Source organism: Bubalus kerabau, chromosome 4 (assembly GCF_029407905.1).
Source record: "Bubalus kerabau isolate K-KA32 ecotype Philippines breed swamp buffalo chromosome 4, PCC_UOA_SB_1v2, whole genome shotgun sequence".
Taxonomy (NCBI): Eukaryota; Metazoa; Chordata; class Mammalia; order Artiodactyla; family Bovidae; genus Bubalus; species Bubalus kerabau.
Genome location: NC_073627.1, coordinates 41,101,428 through 41,122,587, shown reverse-complemented (window position 1 = coordinate 41,122,587; position 21,160 = coordinate 41,101,428). Strand labels below are relative to the sequence as shown.

The window sequence follows — 21,160 nt, the reverse complement described above, 5'->3', positions numbered from 1 at the left end:
GACTCAGTTTCACTGTGACTGGAGGAAGGCCTGCTTCCATCTAGTTTTCTGTCAGTCATATCCTTTGGGTGCTGGTTCCCATACTCAAAATATCTGGTTCAAAAGACATGGCAAACACTTTCAAATGTCTTATCTTTGATGCAGTTCTCCTCTGTGCTCTCCTTATCCTCTCTCAACAAAGAAAATCAATCCTGGGCACGCCAGAAGGCGGGGAAATCACGAGCATTAACTTTTTCCAAACTTATTTACAGTGCTTTATCCCTCTCACTGTTCCTATTCAATGTATAGGGAGACTGTAAGTTTAGAGTGCAAAGGAAAGGGAAGCACAGAAACGGCAAGTCAAAAACCAGTTCCGCTGGACTACACAGTTTGCTTACTGTGACAATTTATCAGACTGTATGGCTTTGATACAGGCCCTTTCCTGTATGTATACGACTCTGTAATAAAGTTTTCTTTAAATTACCACAACCTCTTCCGCTATCCCACAAAAAGCCTTTATTTCCCTTTACCCCGTGTGTCCTAACCCCCATCAAACTCTAACCTGAGGTGGTAAAAATGAAGGTGACCATGCTGAAAGTCTGTGGCTCCACCCAGATGCAAGAAAGCTGCACGGGTGTTAAATACCAGTTCTGTTGATGGTGCAGACTGGATCCCATTTTTCAGATGTAGAAACAAGGAAAGAGCCTAAGAAACATGTTCGCAGAAATAAAAAGAAATTTAGGAATATGATCCAAAAGAACTGACTCCAAGTCTACATCAGCCACAAGGGACAGCTTCTGAGGGGGCAGCACGGGCATCCACTAGAGTCTTAGCCAACCTTTTGATACATGTCACTTCAAAGTATTTTAAAAGCCATACTGTTTTACAGATCTGTCCAGAAGTCTTAAAGAAAATATGCCGAAGAAATTCCTCAAAGAGAATGTCAACTGACTTACAAATAGTTTGCTTTACAAATTAGGGCTGAATATCTCAGAGATTTGTGGCACAAGTCAGCTCAAAATCTCATTAGATAGAGTAAGACTCTAGTATCTTTACCAAGAAAGACACACCCCAGAAAAATGCAAATCGGCAGAGGTATTATTCTAAATCCTCTCTCCCATATGCTTCAGTAGTTGCAGTCCTACTATGTGTGTGAAGAGCAGGAATAGAACTTATTGCCAATGGTTACAACACAAAGCATAACTTATTCCCAAGCCAAGCTGGGCTTGGCTCAGAAAGCGTCCCAGAATGATGGAAGGCATGACTGTAGGATGACTCAACCTTTGCTAATGCATAAAATAAAGCAGAGAAGAACTATTTGAAGGATTCACTTCTAAGCTTGGGCCAAATCAAAAGCCTAGAAGTATCCACTGTGATGACTCTTCGGTTCCAGCAGACTGATTAGACAGCATCAGTGTGGACATCTGTACCATGGCCTAAGATGTTCCAATGACAGACTCCTGACTAAGAATCTCAGAAGCAACCACCATGATTTTAATCCATGCCAGAAAATTCTGCTACCCACATCTCCCTAAAGAACTTGTTTCGTCCTTCAAAATGAAGGACACGGCACTTTTCTACGTAGCCTTCCTTGCTCATCACGAGTTAATTTCTTTACCTCTGTACTGCCTCTACATGGTGTACGTATTTCTATTCACACGCAACATTTCATTGTAAGTGTTTATTTACATATCCATTTTTCTTACTATACTGTATCTTTGAAGGAAGGACTACTATTTATCATTTTCCTTTCTAGGTGCAGTGCCTACAATAATGAGCAACATACAAAAATATTCACTAAGTATTTATGGAAATGACCTGAATGGGGACAGGAAAAATCCTGATCCACTCAGAGATGATTAGCTGACCTGAGAAAAAGGTCTGACAACTGAACAAGCAAGAGAAAAGAGAAAAATTCCCATATAAAACTGAGAAGCAAGTAATTTAGGGCCACATATAAAGGTATATACTGTACTGCAAGATAAAATTAAAAAAGAAAACAGAGGAGCCAGAGAGATAAAAGATTAGAGGTCAGGAGTAGTAAGGACATGACAAAAAAACCATGCCAGAAACTCTTGACACTTACTAAAGCCAGTTACAAGTTCAGTTCTAACCTCTGGAATAATTAGAGAATTATTCTGAATTAACAAATTAGTAAATGTGCATGAGGTTAAAAAAAAAATACCAAAAACCCACCACATAACTATCTCTGATACTAAAAGCAAAAATTTCTCCCGCAGTTTCCACGAGACCTGGTAATGCAAACAGCAATAATTCCCTAGACCTCTTTATTGTTTTAATATAGGCTGATGACCTTACTGTTCATAATGTTCAACCAGTCCATCCTAAAGGAAATCAGTCCTGAATATTCATTGGAAGGACTGATACTGAAGCTGAAACTCCAATACTTTGGCCACCTGATATGAAGAACCGAGTCATTGGAAAAGACCCTGATGCTGGGAAAGATTAAAGACAGGAGGAGAAGGGGATGACAGAGGATGAGTTGATTGGATGGAATCACCGACCTGATGGATGTGAGTGTGAATAAACTCCGGGAGTTGGTGATGGACAGGGAGGCCTGGGGTGCTGCTGTCAGTCCATGGGGTCACAAAGAGTTGGACACGACTGAGCGACTGAATTGAACTGAATGATGACTTTACACCAAAGTACAATTCAGTCAGAGCAATGCTACCAGGGACCAACACGTCACCTGGGTGCGCGTTCTAGGCCTGAACGACATGTAAAGAGCAACAGGAGGAGAGATGCCTCATGATTCCCAGAGCAGACTCTCAATAAACCTTGAATCAGTAGAGAGAGAGAAAATAAAACAACTGGAAAAATCACTGAAACTCTTAATAATAAAACTGTGTGGTAAATAGATTTTTACAGGGACTCGAGCATCAGAAAGCATCTTGATCATATTTTAAGTTCCTTCTGGTCTAGAGAGCCTATATACCAATACTTGGGAAAATAAAACTGAGCAGTAACTTCAATATTAAATATTTATGAGTAAAGGGAAACACTTTCAGGAGGGGAAATACCCAAGTTTCCCCCTGGAGCCAAACAAAGAGTCTGCCGACTGGGGTAAGATCACACGCCAAGAAGACAGCTATTTCACATTCTCTACCTTAGCCCAAACATCTCACCCAAGGCAGCGAAAAAAGAGCAGACAGATGAAATCCTGGGATCTTAAAGAGTGGAGAGGGAAGGCAAATCACAGGACTGCAGATACATCTCTCCACGAGCATGGTCAGAAACTTAAAGAAACATAGGAAACTGGTGAGAAAGGCAACAGGGAGAAAACAAAAAGGCCAGTGCAGTCTCTCCCTCCACCCAACAGACAGAATGCTAGATAGAAAGTGAGCCGCTCCCACTCACTACTAGTAACATCGTCTCACTCCTCCATTCCTTCCTATAGCAGCTGCAGCTTGAACGTGGGTGCAGGGGAAGGGTCTCATTCTCACTTGGAATGAGTATTTCTTCGCAGGCTAGGAGCTGGATCCTGGGGGACGATTTATAGCACACCCGCACATGCATTCCAGTTGGCTGGAAATCAGCAGCTGATTGCTCCCTTGTCTAACTTGGGGAGCAGCCAGAGGAGGACTTTTCTCAGTCGGCTCTCCCAGGCTGGAAAATTCTCTAACCCCAGAGTTCTGGCTTAAGTCTGGATATCAGGTTATTCAGGAGATGCCAAAACTACGTCTTTACATTGGCTTTGAACAAGTCTCTCAAGTACACCGTACAGATTCCCACAGATCTCAAAATCATCTGGACGTTAAGGTCAAAGATGGCTACTCTTCCTCTCATGTAGAGAGGAACATGCTTTTTAAGGCATGACCAACATCAAAACAAACCTTTCACAAATCATACGCCAACCTGAATGAGTATCTTGAAAGGTGAACAAGCAACAAACACACTCATTAAATGGCTTCCTTACAACCTTTTTATTCTACACTGAAAATTCTCCTTATTCTGCCAGTGATTGGAATTCCCTCACTGTGGTTGATCCCTATGCCGTGAAGGACCAAATGCCAAGTCTGTTTCTCTGACTGAGAGGAAATGAAGGAAGAAAACTTAACAAGGTGTTTTTCTAATCTCAGTAGGTGCTAAATCAGTGGTTTGCAACCAAAATACTTCCACCCCTCCCAGGGGATACTTGGGAAAGTGGAGGCCAGCCACTGGCATCTAGTGGACAGGCCAGGAATGCTAAACATCCCATGGTGCTGCTGCTGCTGCTAAGTCGCTTCAGTCGTGTCCGACTCTGTGCGACCCCACAGATGGCAGCCCACCAGGCTCCCCCGTCCCTGGGATTCTCCAGGCAAGAACACTGGAGTGGGTTGCCAAAACATGCCATGGTGACAGACCCAAAAAGTGAACTGTGTCTCCAAAAGGCTGAAACACCTCCGTTGAGAATCCATGTCCTAAAGGACGTCTGGGTTACCTGCCTTCAACTGTCCAGCTTCTGGAGCAGTGGTGGGCCAACCTTTAGTTGGTACAGGGTCAGGCACTAAACAGTTTAGGCTTTGTGGGCCACATTCATCTCTCTGTCACATGTTCTTCTTTTTAAACAACTCCTTACATAAGAAGATAATAAAGTAGTTCTTAGGGCTTCCCTGGTGGCTCAGATGGTAAAGAATCTGCCTGCAAGGTGGGAGAGACCTGGGTTCGATCCCTGGGTTGGGAAGATCCCCTGGAGGAGCACATGGTAACCCACTCCAGTATTCTCCCTGGAGAATCCCATGGACAGAGGCGCCTGGCGGGCTACAGTTCCCGGGGCTGCCAAGAGTCGGACACGACTGAGCTTAGGACTGCACGGTACAGCCTGCAGGCCACGGCAGTCTTGATGATCTGACTTATTACAGTCCATTTACATAGAGAGATGCTGACTAAAATAATATTCAGTGCAGTATGTTATCAGCAACTCCAATAATAAGCATCACAAGTTTACAAAGAAGGCAACAAGAACTTCAGAATTTAGTCTTGAAACCTAAGAACTGGGGCATGGACTCGACTTCTAACCAATCAGATAGTTCTCTTCTCCGTCCCTGTGCATTTCAGTAGCAAGTTTTCTTGTGAATGTTCACATTTTCAAACATGTTACTGAAAAGAGCACAGGGGCAGCCTTTCTTCCTCCCTTCAGGATGTCTAACTTCCCATTCACTATGCGTGCCATGCGAGAAAGTCTCTGTAAAATTACTACTGTTAACATTTTCTAAAATGTCTAAACCAAACCAAAGCCTGGAAAATCTGACTGGTATCTGGGTCCTGACTTTCCGGATGGTAACTAAAGGTCACGTGGGGTGGAAAGTGGCCTGTGGGTAACACAGAATACACACAAGCACGCGAACAGGATATGTTGGTAATCCGGTTTCCTGAGACCTGGTGAGTTGTGAGAGTTCTCATCAACGCCCCTGGGGAAGATGAAAAACCTTAAGCTGGGAAATACTGGATTTTAAGCCAGTGTCCATTCTTAGAATTAGATTTCTGGCTGAAGCAGAATGGGGCAGGTCCACCTCTTCCTCATTGTACTTGTCTAAAAACATAAATTAAACGAACACAAACACTAAACGAAGCGAGTTTCTGACCAGGTTTCTTCACCATGTGGAAGCTGGTGTTTGCAGCATGGCTTATGTCACGTCTCAAGCCCTGAAAGACGAAGAGTGTGGTTTTGGTGTCTAACCAGCCTCAACTGCACCCTGGCACTCTGTTTCGTCCCCCTAGAGAACTGTGCTCTGCTAGAGGAAAGAAACCAACCTCACATCTTGAAACGAAACGGCTGGGATAAAAATAAAGCCCTGAAGTGGTTTGGTGACCGAGGTCATGTGAGGCGTTAGGGTTTGCAGGTAGGGCCAATGTACTTTGAGAAACTTCCACTCACGGCCAACCACAAAGAGACAAAGACAGACATCGGCCTGAGAGTCCAGCAGTGATCCAGGCAGGCGGATCAGTCCTCACCTGGTAGGGACTGTTCCTCACCACACACTCATAGGATCAAGATCCGAAAAAACCCAGTCCCGGTTCTGCTTTTCTTTGACAATTATCTCACCAAGTTATCTTCGTGAGATAACTTTCTTATGGCATGAGAAAAAGAGCCAAGCTGTAGCCTCGTCCTGCAGAAAGAGGCTCGGATGACTGTGACCACACACTGTCAAATCTCAGTTCACAGAAAAATATTTTCAAATAGTTGCCAGGGTGGAGGAGAATGACACGGGGTACACACTGCAAACTACTTTACAAAAGGCAAGGACCACATCAACGACATGAGGCTAAGATAATACCACAGCAAGCCTGAAAACATACACGGTGTCCACCTTACAGATATAAAATCTCTGTATGTATGAGGCAAAAAAATTAAGCTAACATTCTCTGCTGTGATGATATAATTATGGGGCAATGAAATAACTGAGTTACCAAGGACAAAACATTTACCTACCAGCATAGAGACTCAACTCTTCTCTATTATTGTAAATGAAATCAATGCTTGCGCTACCCAGAGGAAATCAGGTCAAAAGCTATTTTGACTTCATAGTGGCACTAGCATTACAAGTGCCAACCTGAAGGATCATGATACAACCCTAGAAACTGGAACTCACTCCAACACAAGGCAAGGCAGCCTGCCTTCTAACCATGCTCTCATCTATAGCTGTGTTCATGGGTGGGGGGCCAGGGGGTAAGAAGGTGGAGGCATTAGACGTGTACCACCCACACATCACAGCCTTCTTCTGCACAGTGGTGGCAGCGGTGGCAGCAACAGCAGCAGCTCAGGTGCACAAGCTGTGCAAGGGGCACTGAAAAGCAAGACAAAGGATGGGTCTGAAGAAAATGCCACCTGCATAGCATACTTAAAAAAAAAAGCCTTCAAGCAAATCAAACAAGTTGAGCACATGAGACCTCTGTGCTACCAGGCCACCTGGCCTGGGTTTCTCACAGTGAAGCTGTGCTCCTTTGTCGGCCAATGTTCACATTGCTGGACTCTTGATTAAAGGCAAGGAAAAAAAAACATATACCTCATATAACTTCCAGCCTTGTAGAGCCATGTATTCAGAGTCAGAAAGGAAACCATCAAGTTATCACAGAGCCTTGAAGGAACTTATCAAATAGCCTCTAAGGAAAAACCACCACAGAAACATGGACACAGGAGATGCAGGCAGGGGCAGCACACAAAATTCCAGGCAGATGATTCCAAAACCTTGGCAAACAAGGTTCTCACTCTGCCAGAAATTTCAGATTGTTACTAAAAGTCCTGGGCAAGGGGAAAACTACCTGAGATCAGAAAAGCTTATTCTAACCATCTTGTTTGGTGGGTGGCATTCAGACTTCACGAAAACCAGCCTAAAGCTTTTCAGTTCACACGCTTAGGCAGTGTAACTTCTCACTTTTCACCAAGCTTGGCTGCAACAGGATGTTGAGGAAAGAGCTCTGTCCCAGAGCTCTGCAGGTAGGCCTCAATTCCCACAGGCACAAATTTCATTAGGAAACAGAAGTGATACCTTTGGACTCCCCAGGCTCACCACTGGGCAGCAGACAAACAGCAAGCCAGAGGGCAGCAGGATGCACTGCTAAGTGGGCTATGGGTCAGCACCAGTGACAACATCCCCAGCAAAACACCTATGGCCCAACGATGAAGGCACTTCCATGTGCCCAAGTCAGGCCCGGTTGGGTGCTCCTGGCAATCCTAAACGGAATCTCTGAGAAACAACCTAAACAGGTCCTAAAAATCCTGGACTGTAATGTCTTAACTTTGGTGGCCCCTGTGGAGCATGGATCACAAATCAAACGCCTGCACTGGCAAGGTGGGCGGTGTAAGCAAGCAACATGTGAGCACAGGAGGGGCCGGGCTAGTGACAAACTAAGGGAGAGCAGGCCTCTCAGCTCTGGCGAGTTGTTGCCAGATCTTGATTTACTTTTTTTTTTTTTTGAGAATTAGCTGGCAACTCATTGTAATTTTAAAATAAAACCAACAAAATCTATTTGTACCTGAACTCTGGTTATTGAACTAATCAGACACCTCCTGACACAGTACAGAATGAGGCACACAGTCCCACCAGTGAAGAACTCTTGCCAAAAAGGCTCAAAGTGTCACACCATGCTTTTGTGTTGACTCTCATTTAGAGTTATATGGGGATAGAGGAAGAGGTTAGATGATACCATGAGGAAGCAGAGACAAATCCAGAAATGTGGAAATGCCAGGGGACAACTGACCTGCTTCTTTAAGCAGCAAGTGACATGAAGAAAATTTTTAAAAGGGAAGGCAGAGCTGGTCTTAATTAAGAGAGACTTAGGAAGCAACATAATATAGATCTTGAGTTGAACAAACCAACTATAAGATGACATTTGATAGATAAATTGGGAAATGAAATTATAGATCAGATGTTGAATGACACCAAGGAAAGGCATGGGAATGGCCCTGTGATACTTAAGAAAACGTCTGTAATTTTTTTTAAAGGCATGTAGGGAAGTGGAATATGTACGGATGCAGTGATGTGATATCTAGGATTTGCTTTAAAATACTTCAGCAGGGAATGAGCGGAGAAGAAGCCAAAACAAATGTAGAAAATATGGGTGACAGGTATGAGGGTTCGTTCTGCTATTTTATTGTGTGTGTTTGAAATTTTTCATAATTAAATAGAACTCCTCAGATCAAATGAACAGTCTGCGTTTAGACAGTGGGCTGTCAGTTTGTGAATTATCAAGCCTTATGGTTCACTTTGGTTAGAAACTAAAAAATGCAAAATCAAACCTAATAGCTTAAAAGAGCATTATAACAAAAACATGTCAGTAACAACCACTACCACTGCATGAGAAGTTACAATGTGCCACTCACTGCTCTACGTGCATTATCTTATTTATCTACCGTTATCACCCCCTACAAATGAGGAAACCGAAGCAGTCAGATTAAAGAACATGCCCAGAGTCTCACAGCTAATAACTGATAAAGCTAGGACTTAACTGAGGACTTCCCCAAACCCAAGCTGTTAACCTCTGCACTGTCCTGCCTCTGACATATAAGATGCTGAACAAAACTAACGAAAGCTAACAAGCTACCAAATCCTAAAGAGATATAATGGACTTGCAGGCTATCACTCACAGAAAGATCTCTTAACTCCCAAGTCCAATAGTGATATTAAAAAAAAAAGAGCAAAGATGAATAACAGTGTGTATGACATACCACTAAAGGACGATCATATATCTACCCGATAAATACTTGCCTGCTCAGTCATGTCTGACTCTTCGAGACCCCATGGACTATAGCCTGCCAGGCTCCTCTGTCCATGGGATTTTCCAGGCAAGAATACTGGAGTGAGTTGTTGTTTCCTCCTCCAGAAGATCTTCCTGACCCAGGGATCAAACCCATGTCTCCTGCAGTTCTTGCATTGGCAGGAGGATTCTTTACCACTGAGCCACTCAGGAATCCCTCTTATATATATATATATATATATAGAATTTATATTTTATATATAGACATACAAACTATATTACCCCATTCAAAAATATGTCTTAATTAAAATATCTAAAAAGGCAACCACTCCTTTACTAGATCTTCCAATCCCTTTTCCCACCCACCTAGAAACCAACTCCAACATAACTGCCTAGAAATTTCCCCAACAAGAATCCAGCTTTCCAAACAAGGTCATAAATTTCCTAAGCCCAGGGAGCCTCACTTTAATCCTTTATGCCCCCATTTATTCCTCACTCAAGATGCTTCCCCATGAAATGTATCCTTTCAGACTTAATCTTTCAAAAGCAATAATCAGTCCTATTAGATGCCTAACCTTTTTTGAACTCTTCCTTCTTCATGTGGCTTGAGAAGCTTCTCTTTATGTACGAGAGAGGACATTACGGTTGTCACTCTAACTGCGCTACTTTGATGAAGACCAAGATATGGATAACTCTGTTGACCTAAGAAATTAGAATACCACTTTCCCAACCCGACTCTAGGTTAAAAATTAGGCATGGATTTTTCTCTTCTGATTTTCCAGCATAATGAGCATGAGACATTTCTGATCTAAATGCCAGGAAGAGTATACCCTAAAATGTTAATAATAGTTATCTCTAGGTGATAAAACATAGTATTTATTGGCATGTTCAAACTTTTTACAATAAACATGTGTTGGCTTTGTGAACTTTTAAAAGCCATAAAAATATAAGTATGAAAAAAACTTTGCCCTTCTTAATTGAAGCCATTAGCAATTTCCTCCAACCACCAAGACACAAGAGACACTAGTACCTTCTCCACGTTCATTAGTTCGCCTAAAGCACAATCTAAAAGAGTAGTCCTTTTAATCAGCAAACTGCGGGGCAAAAAAATTCAGTCAACTTTCACCCTACCAAACTTAATGAATGGAATGGTACTGCTTTTGTTGAATTAGCAGTGCAGACACCACAAGGAAACAATGAGAAATTCCAGAAACAAAATGTTATTTCCAGAATCCAGAAGGGTGTTATGAGACCAACCTCCTGACCACCACGCCCATGTATACCTACAGCATCAAACCAGAGAGTGGTTCTTGTGGAAGGTTCAGTCTTTCTACCACTCCAGCTTTCTCACATCCTCCTCCAAATTATCACAGATTCAGATACCCTGCAAACCCTCTGCTGTGTCCATAGCCGCTGTCTCTGCTCAGGCTGTTCCTCCTGCTCGGAACATTCTCTTTCACTCTCCTTAGTTAACTTTTCCTGGAATCCTGAATTGGCCCTTCCTTTCCCCACCACAACCCATGCCTCCACTTGAACTGGACTATGCCCTTCTCTGTGCTTCCATGGCACCCAAGACATACTCCCTCACGACACCACGATAGGCAGTCCTCATATCTGTGGATTTTGTATTTGTGAATTCACAGACTCACTAAAACTTATTAGTAGCACCGAAATCAATAGTCACGGTGCTTTCACAGTCATTTGTGAACATGCACAGAGCAGCAAAAAAACTTGAGTCCCCTGATAAGCACATTCCCCGCTGAGACTGAGCAAGATGATTCTCTCACACTTTAAACAAGTGTCCTTTCTGTGGCCTGTTTAATGCCACATTTTCCACATTTTTATGCACTGATTAAAATGGTCCCCAAGCACAGTGCTGAAATGCTAATATTCCTAAACACAAGAAGGCTGTGATGTGCCTTAAGGAGAAAATACATGTGCTAGGTAAGTTTGCTTGGGCATGATGGGTGCTGTTGGTTATGAATTCAATGTTAATGAACCAACAATATATTAAATAAGGTGTCTTTAAACTGAAACATAGACGTGTACTGATCAGTAGATGAAAATCTTGTAACCAGAGGCTCATAGGAACCTAACCCTGAATTTCCCTTAAGAGCATTCAGTACCTGCTCAGTCAATGTCTATGTTGACTTTACAGAACATAACTACCACAAACAACAATAATCAACTGTTGACGGAAACATTCTCTTTATGGAGCCATTCCTCCCACTCACCCAGAGGCTGGCAAACTAGGCCCGCAGGCCAAAGCTAGCCTGCCACCTGTCTTTGTAAACAGTTTTACTGCAACACAGCCATGCTCATTCATTTACATTTTGTCTGTGACTACCTTGGCACCAAAACAGCAAAACAGAGTAGTAACAGAGGCCATATGGCCTACGAAATCTAAAACATTTACTATCTGGCCTTTCGTAAAAAAAGCTGGCTGACCCATGAACTAGGCTCTAAACACTTTGAGGAAATAACAATGTTGCACTTATCTTTATGATCTTAACACAAAACTGGCACAACAGTACAGGTTAACCAGTCTGATTAAACACTGGACCCAGAATTTAGTCTTCAGCTCTAAAAATTCAGGGGTAACTGCATTAAATTCCAGATCTGAATAAATCCTGGGGGAAAAAAAGAAGATACTATGCAAAGAAATAAAATAATGGAATGTGACAGAAGGATGAGGAACAACAACAAAAAAAAAGACCAAGGCAAACAATATCATTTGGTGGGTGCAATAATGAGATTCAAATAAGGAAAGGCCTAATGACAAGTATTAGTAGCTACTGAGATTCAGTCTAGTCTGACCCTCCAAAAATATTCAGAGGAGCCAAAGAGAAGGTCTGGCGAGAGCTTGGCCAAATACACAATGACATTTAACTTGTCTAAAGACATATTTCTACATACAGCACCGAGGGTGTTATACATACAAAAATCACAATGGGTTGAGGAAAATGCTGAGCATGGCAAACCAAATCATGCCACAACAGAACTCACTGCAGTCTGAGACAAACATCTAACGAACAGCTCTCATTATCATCTGCTCATTCTTTACCAGCAGATGGACACATGCTACACTGCATTCGAGATGTTGATAACAGAGCAATCAGGTCTCAGAAAATCCTCAGCATTTCCAACAGAGACTCTCACCTTTCAGTATGAACATTATTTCTGATGCCATCATTTTATATCCTTAGATTAACTCACGCTCAGCAACAACTCATTTGCTAAATAGGACACTTTCATGATTTTCAAAGGGAGCTGAGACACATCAGAAGGCATATTCAGTAAATAAAGAATGCTTGGAACCCTAGTGACACTGAACTGGGAGTGGCCTAGCTGGCAGGGAGACAGTTTAAATGTGAGGCGCAATAGTTTCAGAGGATGCCACTTACAGCTGGGGCTGGCAGTCCCTCCCCAGGTTGCATGTTTAACCCAAACCACATCTCAAGGCTGAAAACCAACAACCCACAAGCTAACCTCCTGCAGCCACTCAGAAAGAAAGCCAAAGCTCACGCTTGGCAGAGAGAGAACAAACTAGTTTGGAGCTGACTATCATTACTAACAACCACTTGAAGCCAAATTTTCTGTTTCTTATTCATGGATCTGAATTGTAGCAACTGTAGAAGTCTGTGCTAGAAACTCTCCAGGAGTTGTCAAAGGAGCAACTTCTGTCAAGGCTAATCACTCAAAAAGGACAACTGAAGTGAATAAGCAAGTAAAACACAAGCAAATATTTAAATTACACAGATAAATACATGGCATACACATTTATAATAAAATATCATACAGCCATACTAAGAACGTACTAAAAAAAGATATTCTTGGGCAAGTGGAAACACAGTTCTGCTGTAACCCTTATTTTGAAGACATAAATGTGTTCCATCATGATCAACCTATTAGGGAACAATGTGAGCCTAACACAAACTTTTGTTTTGTTCAAGAGAAACAACAGGTAAACACAGAAAACTCCACCCAGCTGAACGGAGCTGCACAGGAATACACAAAACACACACACACCCACCAAGCATTCACCAGCTCCTGCAGTTCACCACGTGCGCTTCCATTGTGAGCCACGCCTAAGCCCATCTGGCGTTCTACCTGCAGGTCCAATTTCAAGTGACTCTCCTTCCGTCATTTCACAATAACTCACAAGCGGCAATCCTTCCAAAACCCACTTCTACAAGTAAACTTTGTCTTCTTCAACATAGTATTTACATACTCCTTAACCAATGAACATGGAGAAAACACAACAACTGTTTTATTAGGTTCTTATCTCTTTTTTGAACTATGTCACTGAGGAAGCTTTTGAGTGTTATTCTCCTAACCCCATTTTCCCCGTCAGCTCTGTGGTTTTTATCGTGCAATTTTGCATAGCACAGTGATTTTTAGGAACGCATGTGTTACCTTATAGCAGAAGTGACTATATGTATGTCCAGTGGGTAATTCAGAAAAGCAAACTGTATGTTATTTATATATAGTATAAACCCATTTTTGTTTAAAAATACATTTCATGTGTCTGTAGGTATGTGTGTATACATACACACACACCTGTAAAAGTTTAGAAAAATGTCTGACAGAACTTCCAAATAGTTAATAGTGGTGCCTCTGAAGGCAAGAAAACAAGTGACCCTCATTTTCAACTTTGTTTTTGTTTGACTTAGATTCAGTGAATTGGTGTTATCTCTGCAATTTAAAAAAAAAAACACAAAACTTTTCCTTTAAAAAACAAAGAAAAAAATTAACAAAAAATAAATTAAAAAAAAAATCTGTTTCAACATTAAAAGTGTTGAAAAGAGTGATCATTATATAATCTGATTATGTGATTCCCCTGCTTAAAGTCCTTAATATTAGATACTCAAACTCCTCAATATTTATGAAGAACCTGGCCCTTCCTAATTCTACAGTTTCATCCCTCACTTTTCCTCCCCTCCTTTATATGCTCAACTCAGATTTATTTAGAATCTTCTATACGCAGGCACTGGGGATAAGGCAATGAACAACCAAATATGGACCCCACTCTCACAAAGGCTTGAATCTAACAACAGACTTCAACCAACAAGAGAAAAACTGCATCTAAAATTACTTAATTAGGGCTTCCCTGGTGGCTCAGTGGTAAAGAAACTGCTTGCCAATGCAAGAAACATGGGTTCGACCCTGGTCCGGGAAGATCCCACAGGTCAAGGAGCCAACTTAGCCTATGGTCCACAACTACTGAGCCTATGCTCTAGAGCACAGGAACTGAAATCACTGAGCCCACATGCCCTAAAGTCTGTGCTCCACAACAAAAGAAGCCACCTCAATGAGAAGCCTGCAATACTCTGCAACTACAGAGGAGCCACCACTTGCGGCAACTAGAGAAAAGCCTGCACAGCAACAAAGACCCAGCAGAGCCAAAAATAAATAAATAATTACTTAATTAGAAACATGGCATTACAAAGCGGAAACAGCCAGGCTCAGGGATCAGGAAAAGCTTCCCTGGAAAAGGGAAGTGATATTTACTCTGAGAATTTAAGGATGAGTCAGAGTGGAGCTGATTAAGAGAGAGCAGAACTGCAGGCAAAGACAATGTGTCATAGCCAAGGGCCAGAGAAGAAGCTGGGCCCTTCAAGGAAGGAGCCAGTATAGCCAAAGGACAAGAACAAAGTGGGGGGTGGGGGCAGTGGAGAGGTAAAAGATAAGGTTAGAAGTAGCAGAGGCCAATCTTGCAGGGCCCAGTAAACTATTTTAAGGAGTTTGGACCTGATTCTAAGAGCAAAGAGAAACAACTGGACTGTCAAAGAGGGAAGTGGCATGATCAGAAATGTGTACCTGGAAGCTCATTTGGGTTACTATCTAAAAAGAAAGGCCTAAGGAGGACCAGGAATAAATGTGGGAAGACCATTAAGGGCTTCTTTCAATCATCTGTGGATTACTGAAATGATGAATGACAGCTTAGACCAGGACAGTGGTAGTAGAAATAGAGAAAAGTAGATGGATTAAAATTATGTTTAGGAGGCAGAGTAATAGCCCTTGGTATTAACTGAAAAAGAAGGGGTAAAGGATGACTCACATCTCCAGCAAGAGCACTGCTCACATTCTAGCCTCCAGCCACACTGAATGACTTGCAGCTCCCTAAGCCTTCATGCCTCAAGAGTAGAAATGCCCTGACATCATCCTTCAGCTGCAAATTGCCTCCTCAGTCTAGCCTTCCTTAACCGTGCCCCTTAGGTGCCTTTAATTCCTGTTCCCATAGCCTCTCATGCTTGCCTTTATCACAGCACATCGCATTATAATATAATCAAATATTTATGTTTCTATCTTCCCCACATGACAGAGTGCTCCTTAAGGCTAGAAATCATCTTTGGTTATTTTAATCTCTGCATCTCCAAAGCCTAATTACTCAAATGTCTGTGAATAAACTCTCACTTCTCATCCAATGTATGTTCCTGTTCCGGGGAACAGAGAGTGAACTGAGTTCTTGAGGCCTGCTATATGAAAGAAAAGGATATGGGAAGATGACCTGGGCCTGAGAAAAATGTCAAAAAAGGCAGTGTGGTTTCCTAGCTGGACAGAGAGCTATGAAACTGCAGGCTTCTTCCTCCTGTGCTGGTAGTACAGAACTAAGAGCCCAAACCCAAAGATGTAACTTTAAAAGAAATTAAGGGAAATGATTACTCCAGGATGATGCGGAGGCTGAAAACATACAAAGAGCTTCACCAATAGTTCAGAAAACAAATTACCACATTTTACTCTGCATATATATGTAATTATTTGAAATTTTTACTAAAAATACATTAATATATTACTTGCATAATTAAAAATGTACTAAATATAATAAAATGTAATGGCTCCAAGGTGTAGCTGAAAATGCCTCTCTTAGATGCATGTAGAATAAAAACACATGCCATATGATCCAGCAATCCCATTCCTGGGCACATATCCAGACAAACTCTAATTTGAAAAGATAGATGCAACCCAATGTTCACAGCAGCCCTGTTTACAACAGCAAGACATGGAAACAACCTATAAGTCCGCTGACAGATGAATGGATAAAGAAGATGTGAGAGAGTGTGTGTGTGTGTGTGTGTGTGTGTGTGTGTGTGTGTGTGTGTGAGGGAATAGCACTCAGCCAAAAAAGGAATGAACTAATGCCATTGCAGCAACATGGATGGACCTAGAACTTATCATACTAAGTGAGATGAGTCAGAAAGAGAAAGAAAAATAACATATGATATCACTCACATGTGGAATTTAAAATATGACACAAATGAACTTAACTATGAAATAGAAACAAACTCACAGACAGAGAACAGAGTTGTGGTTGCCAAGGGAGGAATGGGGTAAGGGAGGGATGGATTCAGAGTTTAGAGGTAGCAAAATCAAATGCTTATAGAATGGACAAATAACAAGATGTAACTGTATAACACAGGGAACTATATTCAATATCCTATAAGAAACCATAATGGAAAAGAATATGAAAAAGAAAAAAAAAAAAAAATATATATATATATATATATATAAAACGTATAACCGAATCACTCTGCTGTACACCAAAAACAAATATGGCATTGTAAGTCAACTATACTACAATTAAAAAATAATAATAATTTAATAAAAAAAGAATAAAAATATGAACTTACAAACATATTACTTAAAAAAATAAATAAAACCCCTAATGGAAGACAGAGATCTATAAAACATTAATTATAACTTTAATGAGGGATACGCCCTAAAAAATGCCATAAAATACTTTCTCAAACTGTCACTGTTGCTTTCATTTTAAAGACACACAGTGGAGCTAATCCCATAGAACAGTTTGTCTCCCATTCAAGCAGACTTCCAGTCTGAGGTGGTACCATCCAAACAGAAGCGGCAGCAGTGAGGATTCTGCCACAGCAGCAACCCCTCTGAAGCACCCTCACATCCTGGGGCCCCATGCACACCATGGCACACAGGAAGCTGGTAGTTTCGTTTATAAGCAATGTCTTCTTCCCAAGTCATCCAGAAAAGAGCTGAAGACCAAAGACAGAGGAAGATAAAGGGAATTCTAAATTAAACCCTGAAGGATGAGTCCTCCTATCCCACCACCTTTGACTCATTCTTAGCAGACAACCAACCCTCCAACTTCAAAGAGGAAATAGACAACATGAAAAGGCCATCCTTCACCTTCCTCCTACAATACTCACGATCTTACCTGCACCCCCAATTATCCACTCCTCTTTTCCCTCAAGCACAAGAAAGACAGATCTCTCATCTTTTTTTTCCGCTATCCCCCTCACCTGTGCTCTGAATCCTACTCCTTTCTCATCATTTGCAAGGACATTTTCCTGCCATTTACCTCCTTTCTTTCATAGGTCTTCAACCTATTTATCATTATGTCCCTTCCTTGAGTAGCTGAATCAACTCTCTCTCATGACTTCAGTATCATCTATAAGAGGATGCCTTCAAGTATCTTCACCTCTGGCCCAAATCACTCTCGAGTTTCAGATATTTGATAGTCTCTAAGTATCTGCACGTCAATGTCCTACAGAAATTCCAACATGTCCAAAACTAAACTCATCATATTTTTCTTAAAACCGATTCCACCTTTATTCTCTATCTCAGGGAATGGACCAGTTCACCTAGTTCTCAAGACAGAAACCTAAGTGCTACTTCCCTCAGCTCCCATGCCCAATTAAGCCCTTTGGATTCAACCTCATTAATATACTCTGTTCACTTTTCCCCATCTCCAAAGCCATTTCCTGGTTCAGTTCCTTCTCACATCTCACTTGGATTACTGTTGCACCCTTCTACTCTCCTTATTTCTAGTCTTATTCTTCTGCAAACTTTCCACAAAACATCCCGAGTTCTATTTCTAAAATGCACACCTGACATTTCCCTATTTAAAGCACTCAATGGCTCCCTATGACTTTCTGGGTAAAAGGTCAAACTACTTATTGTATGACCTTTCAAGACCTGGTCCCAGCTCATCTCGCCATCCACTGTATAAGTTTTGCTCTCAGGGCATGATAAACCCGCCTTCTGCAATTTTCCAACTACTGTGCCCTCTCCCTAGTTTCAAATTTCCCACCCAGAATCCTAAAGCATCATACTGATGACTACGAACCCAGGGCAGCAAAAAACTTTTAATCCTAAATTCATCTTCATCTAGAAAAACTTTTACTAAATTCTGTAGTGCCACACAGTGGTGAAAGAGGGAAGCACATAGTAAAGATAAAGGAAATGTAGGTGGAGAACACGTATAGAACATCAGGGAGCCTGAAGTGGTCTGACTCCCTGAGATGAATGGGAAACGTCTGCGCAGGGCTCCGTGGCGCCATGCACCAGGCTCTCACGCCTACTCAGCTAGTCGTGCTCATGACATCGCTCCTAGGAACTTACATCACTGGGGCTTAGGCTGCCCAGCCCATTCTCCTGCTCAGAATCCTTCCCAGACTCTGTGCCCTGGGAGGACCGGGGATGGGATGGATGAATCCAGATCTCCAGGCGAGTGGTGTCATCTCCTACATGCCGAAAAGTGGATTTCTTCCCTTTCCGCCACTGGTCAGGGCTCAGCTCCAATTCTTCGTGTTGCTTCTTTTCCATCTGTTCCGCCTGTATGACATATAAACATGTAAGCTCAGACTCTCCTGGTATTCAGCCAATAAAGAGAAGTGCTCATCTCACCTGAGCTTGTTCGCTAAGAACTGTAAAAAGTAAAGACTTAGCCATAGTTCCAAAGTACAGAGTATCATCTGTTTTGTCTCATAAAAGCTACTTATTCTGTAAACCATATGCTGTGGAACACGTACACCCAAAGGCCCTCCTGGAGTGCTCTCCTACAGATGAGTTTGGCTCTGCACAGAGACTGACTCTATAGCACAGACCAATGGCACCCCTTGAGGACACTATTAGTCATTTCCTAAAGGACACAGAAACAGTAACAGAAATGCATTCTTCTAGGAAGAAATGATTTTGCCTGCATCCCTACTCACCTTCCGTTTGGTCTCTTCAAACAAGCTCATGAGACTCTCCTTGGCAGTCAGGATAGGGTTGCTGGCAGCTAAACTGCGCATATAATAATAGACAGCATCCAGCTTCCTCCTCTGCAGAAAGAGGTCAGAGACACTGAGTCAACCAGTTCTCTTCCAGACTCCAGCCTGAGTCAGCCAACCCAGGAAACCCTACCATCCCTCCCAAGCTGTGAGGAATTCCAACAAGAAAATGAGAAAGCTATCCATAGGAGAAGCCCCGGTGATGACAACAGAGCTCTCCTCTCACCCAGGACTATGTCTAACATGTGAGCTACTCTTAAGCCACACACTCAGAAGCGGGGGGAAAAGAATAAAAAGCCTCACAAAATATGAAAGCAATTACATTTTCTCTTCAGAGAAAGAAAATGGTCAGCATGTACTAATTATTATCATATTTAAATTATAAATAACAATGGCAATATCACTGATTAAGCATAACTGTGAGGCAAATGATGAGCACTTCAGAAACAGTATTTCCAAACCCAAGGAAACTGCCCCGTAGACATTATTATTCCCATTTTAACGATGAGGAGACAGGAGTTCAGGAAGATTATTATATAACTTGGCCAATAAGGTCTCAAAGCCAAACCTCTGAGAAGCTAGTATTTGAACCAAGGCCTCCCTGGCTCCTAAGTTCATGTTTGCACTACAAGGTACTGACTCTACTGAGGAAAGGAAACTATGGCTCAATGCATTCAGCAAATAAACACTTCAAGTCCAATTTTACAACCAATTAATAAGGAAATCAAAGGGAGAGGGTTAGAAGGAAAGAAAATCAAAAGCCCTTCTATCTTTCTATCATATACGTCTTTACCCTTTCCCTGTCTCGAAATGTACCTAGACTACTATTTCCTTCTCTCCCCAGCACTTACTTACTCTTTAAAAGTCCCCCCTTGCAATCATCTAACATGGTTAAAGATACACATTCTAAGCTCAACTGCCTGAGTGTGAATTTGGTCCTGCCACCAATTAGGTATAAGCCTAAGAAAGTCAACCTAGAAAAATTTCCTTATCTGTAAAATGAAGATATTCACCAACATATATGGCTCCTGAAAAGAATAAAATTCACATAATTATACATTTAACGGAATATCTGATACATGGTTTCAGTCAGTTAAATGAAAGCTATCTTTAATGTTATTCTAATTATGCCACTCCCGTGATTTTACAGTAATTGATCAGTCCCACAATCATTTTTTTCATATTTTAACATCTCTGAAATCAAGATACAACTCACAATCAATATCTACCATCATCTTACTTTAGCTCACATTTTTCCTTCTTAGTGGCATAGAAAATTATGTCTCCAACAATCAGTTGCATCATATGCTATCAAGTGCAATTTGTATTGTTGTCTGTACACATTTGTATTCTCAATGGTTTTTTTTCAGGACAGAAACCATATCCAATTACCTAGCAAAACCTGCACAGCGTGTTCTCAGCAAATACTTGAGATCCACTGAAGGAAAAGTTACAGAAAAGTTGAGAAAGTCATGTTAAAAGACAATTAATTGGGTTAAGACAGAGAAAGAAAAAGCGGGACAGAGGAAAAGAACTTGCCAAGAGTACTAACTTAGGTCAGAGGTCCATGAAAAACACACATAGCAATTTAATTTGTGTGGCAACAAACCACTGAGGGAAGACACAAGATTAATACTCAAAAATCAGTTGTATTTATGTATATTAGTAATGAACAATCTGAAAAAGAAATTAGGAAATAATTCATAATAGCATCAAAAATAACAACATACCTTATTTATACCTTAGGAATAAATTTAACCAAGGAAATGCAAAACTTTTAAACTGAAAATGACAAAACATTTCTGAAAGAAATCAAAGAAGACCTAAATAAACGGAAAATATCCTGTGTTTTTGCAGCAAAAGACTTAGTGCTGTAAGGATATAAATAGACCTCAAAGCCCTCTAAAGAGTCAATGCAATCCTTACCAAAATCACAGTGACTCTTTTGGCAGAAAAGA

General features: G+C 41.5%; 1 protein-coding gene across 12 annotated transcripts in view; it reads right to left on the bottom strand.

Moving 5' to 3' along the window:
* Window positions 1-21,160, bottom strand: part of SMG6 (SMG6 nonsense mediated mRNA decay factor) — a 201,507-nt gene that overhangs the window by 165,866 nt on the left and 14,481 nt on the right. For all 12 annotated transcript variants that reach the window (XM_055576925.1, XM_055576926.1, XM_055576928.1 and 9 more), the window contains 2 exons: window positions 19,143-19,253; window positions 18,550-18,762 (listed from right to left, as the gene is read on the bottom strand). In XM_055576925.1, coding sequence (XP_055432900.1) covers window positions 18,550-18,762; window positions 19,143-19,253 — 324 coding nt within the window. The remainder of the gene's footprint in view (window positions 1-18,549; window positions 18,763-19,142; window positions 19,254-21,160) is intronic.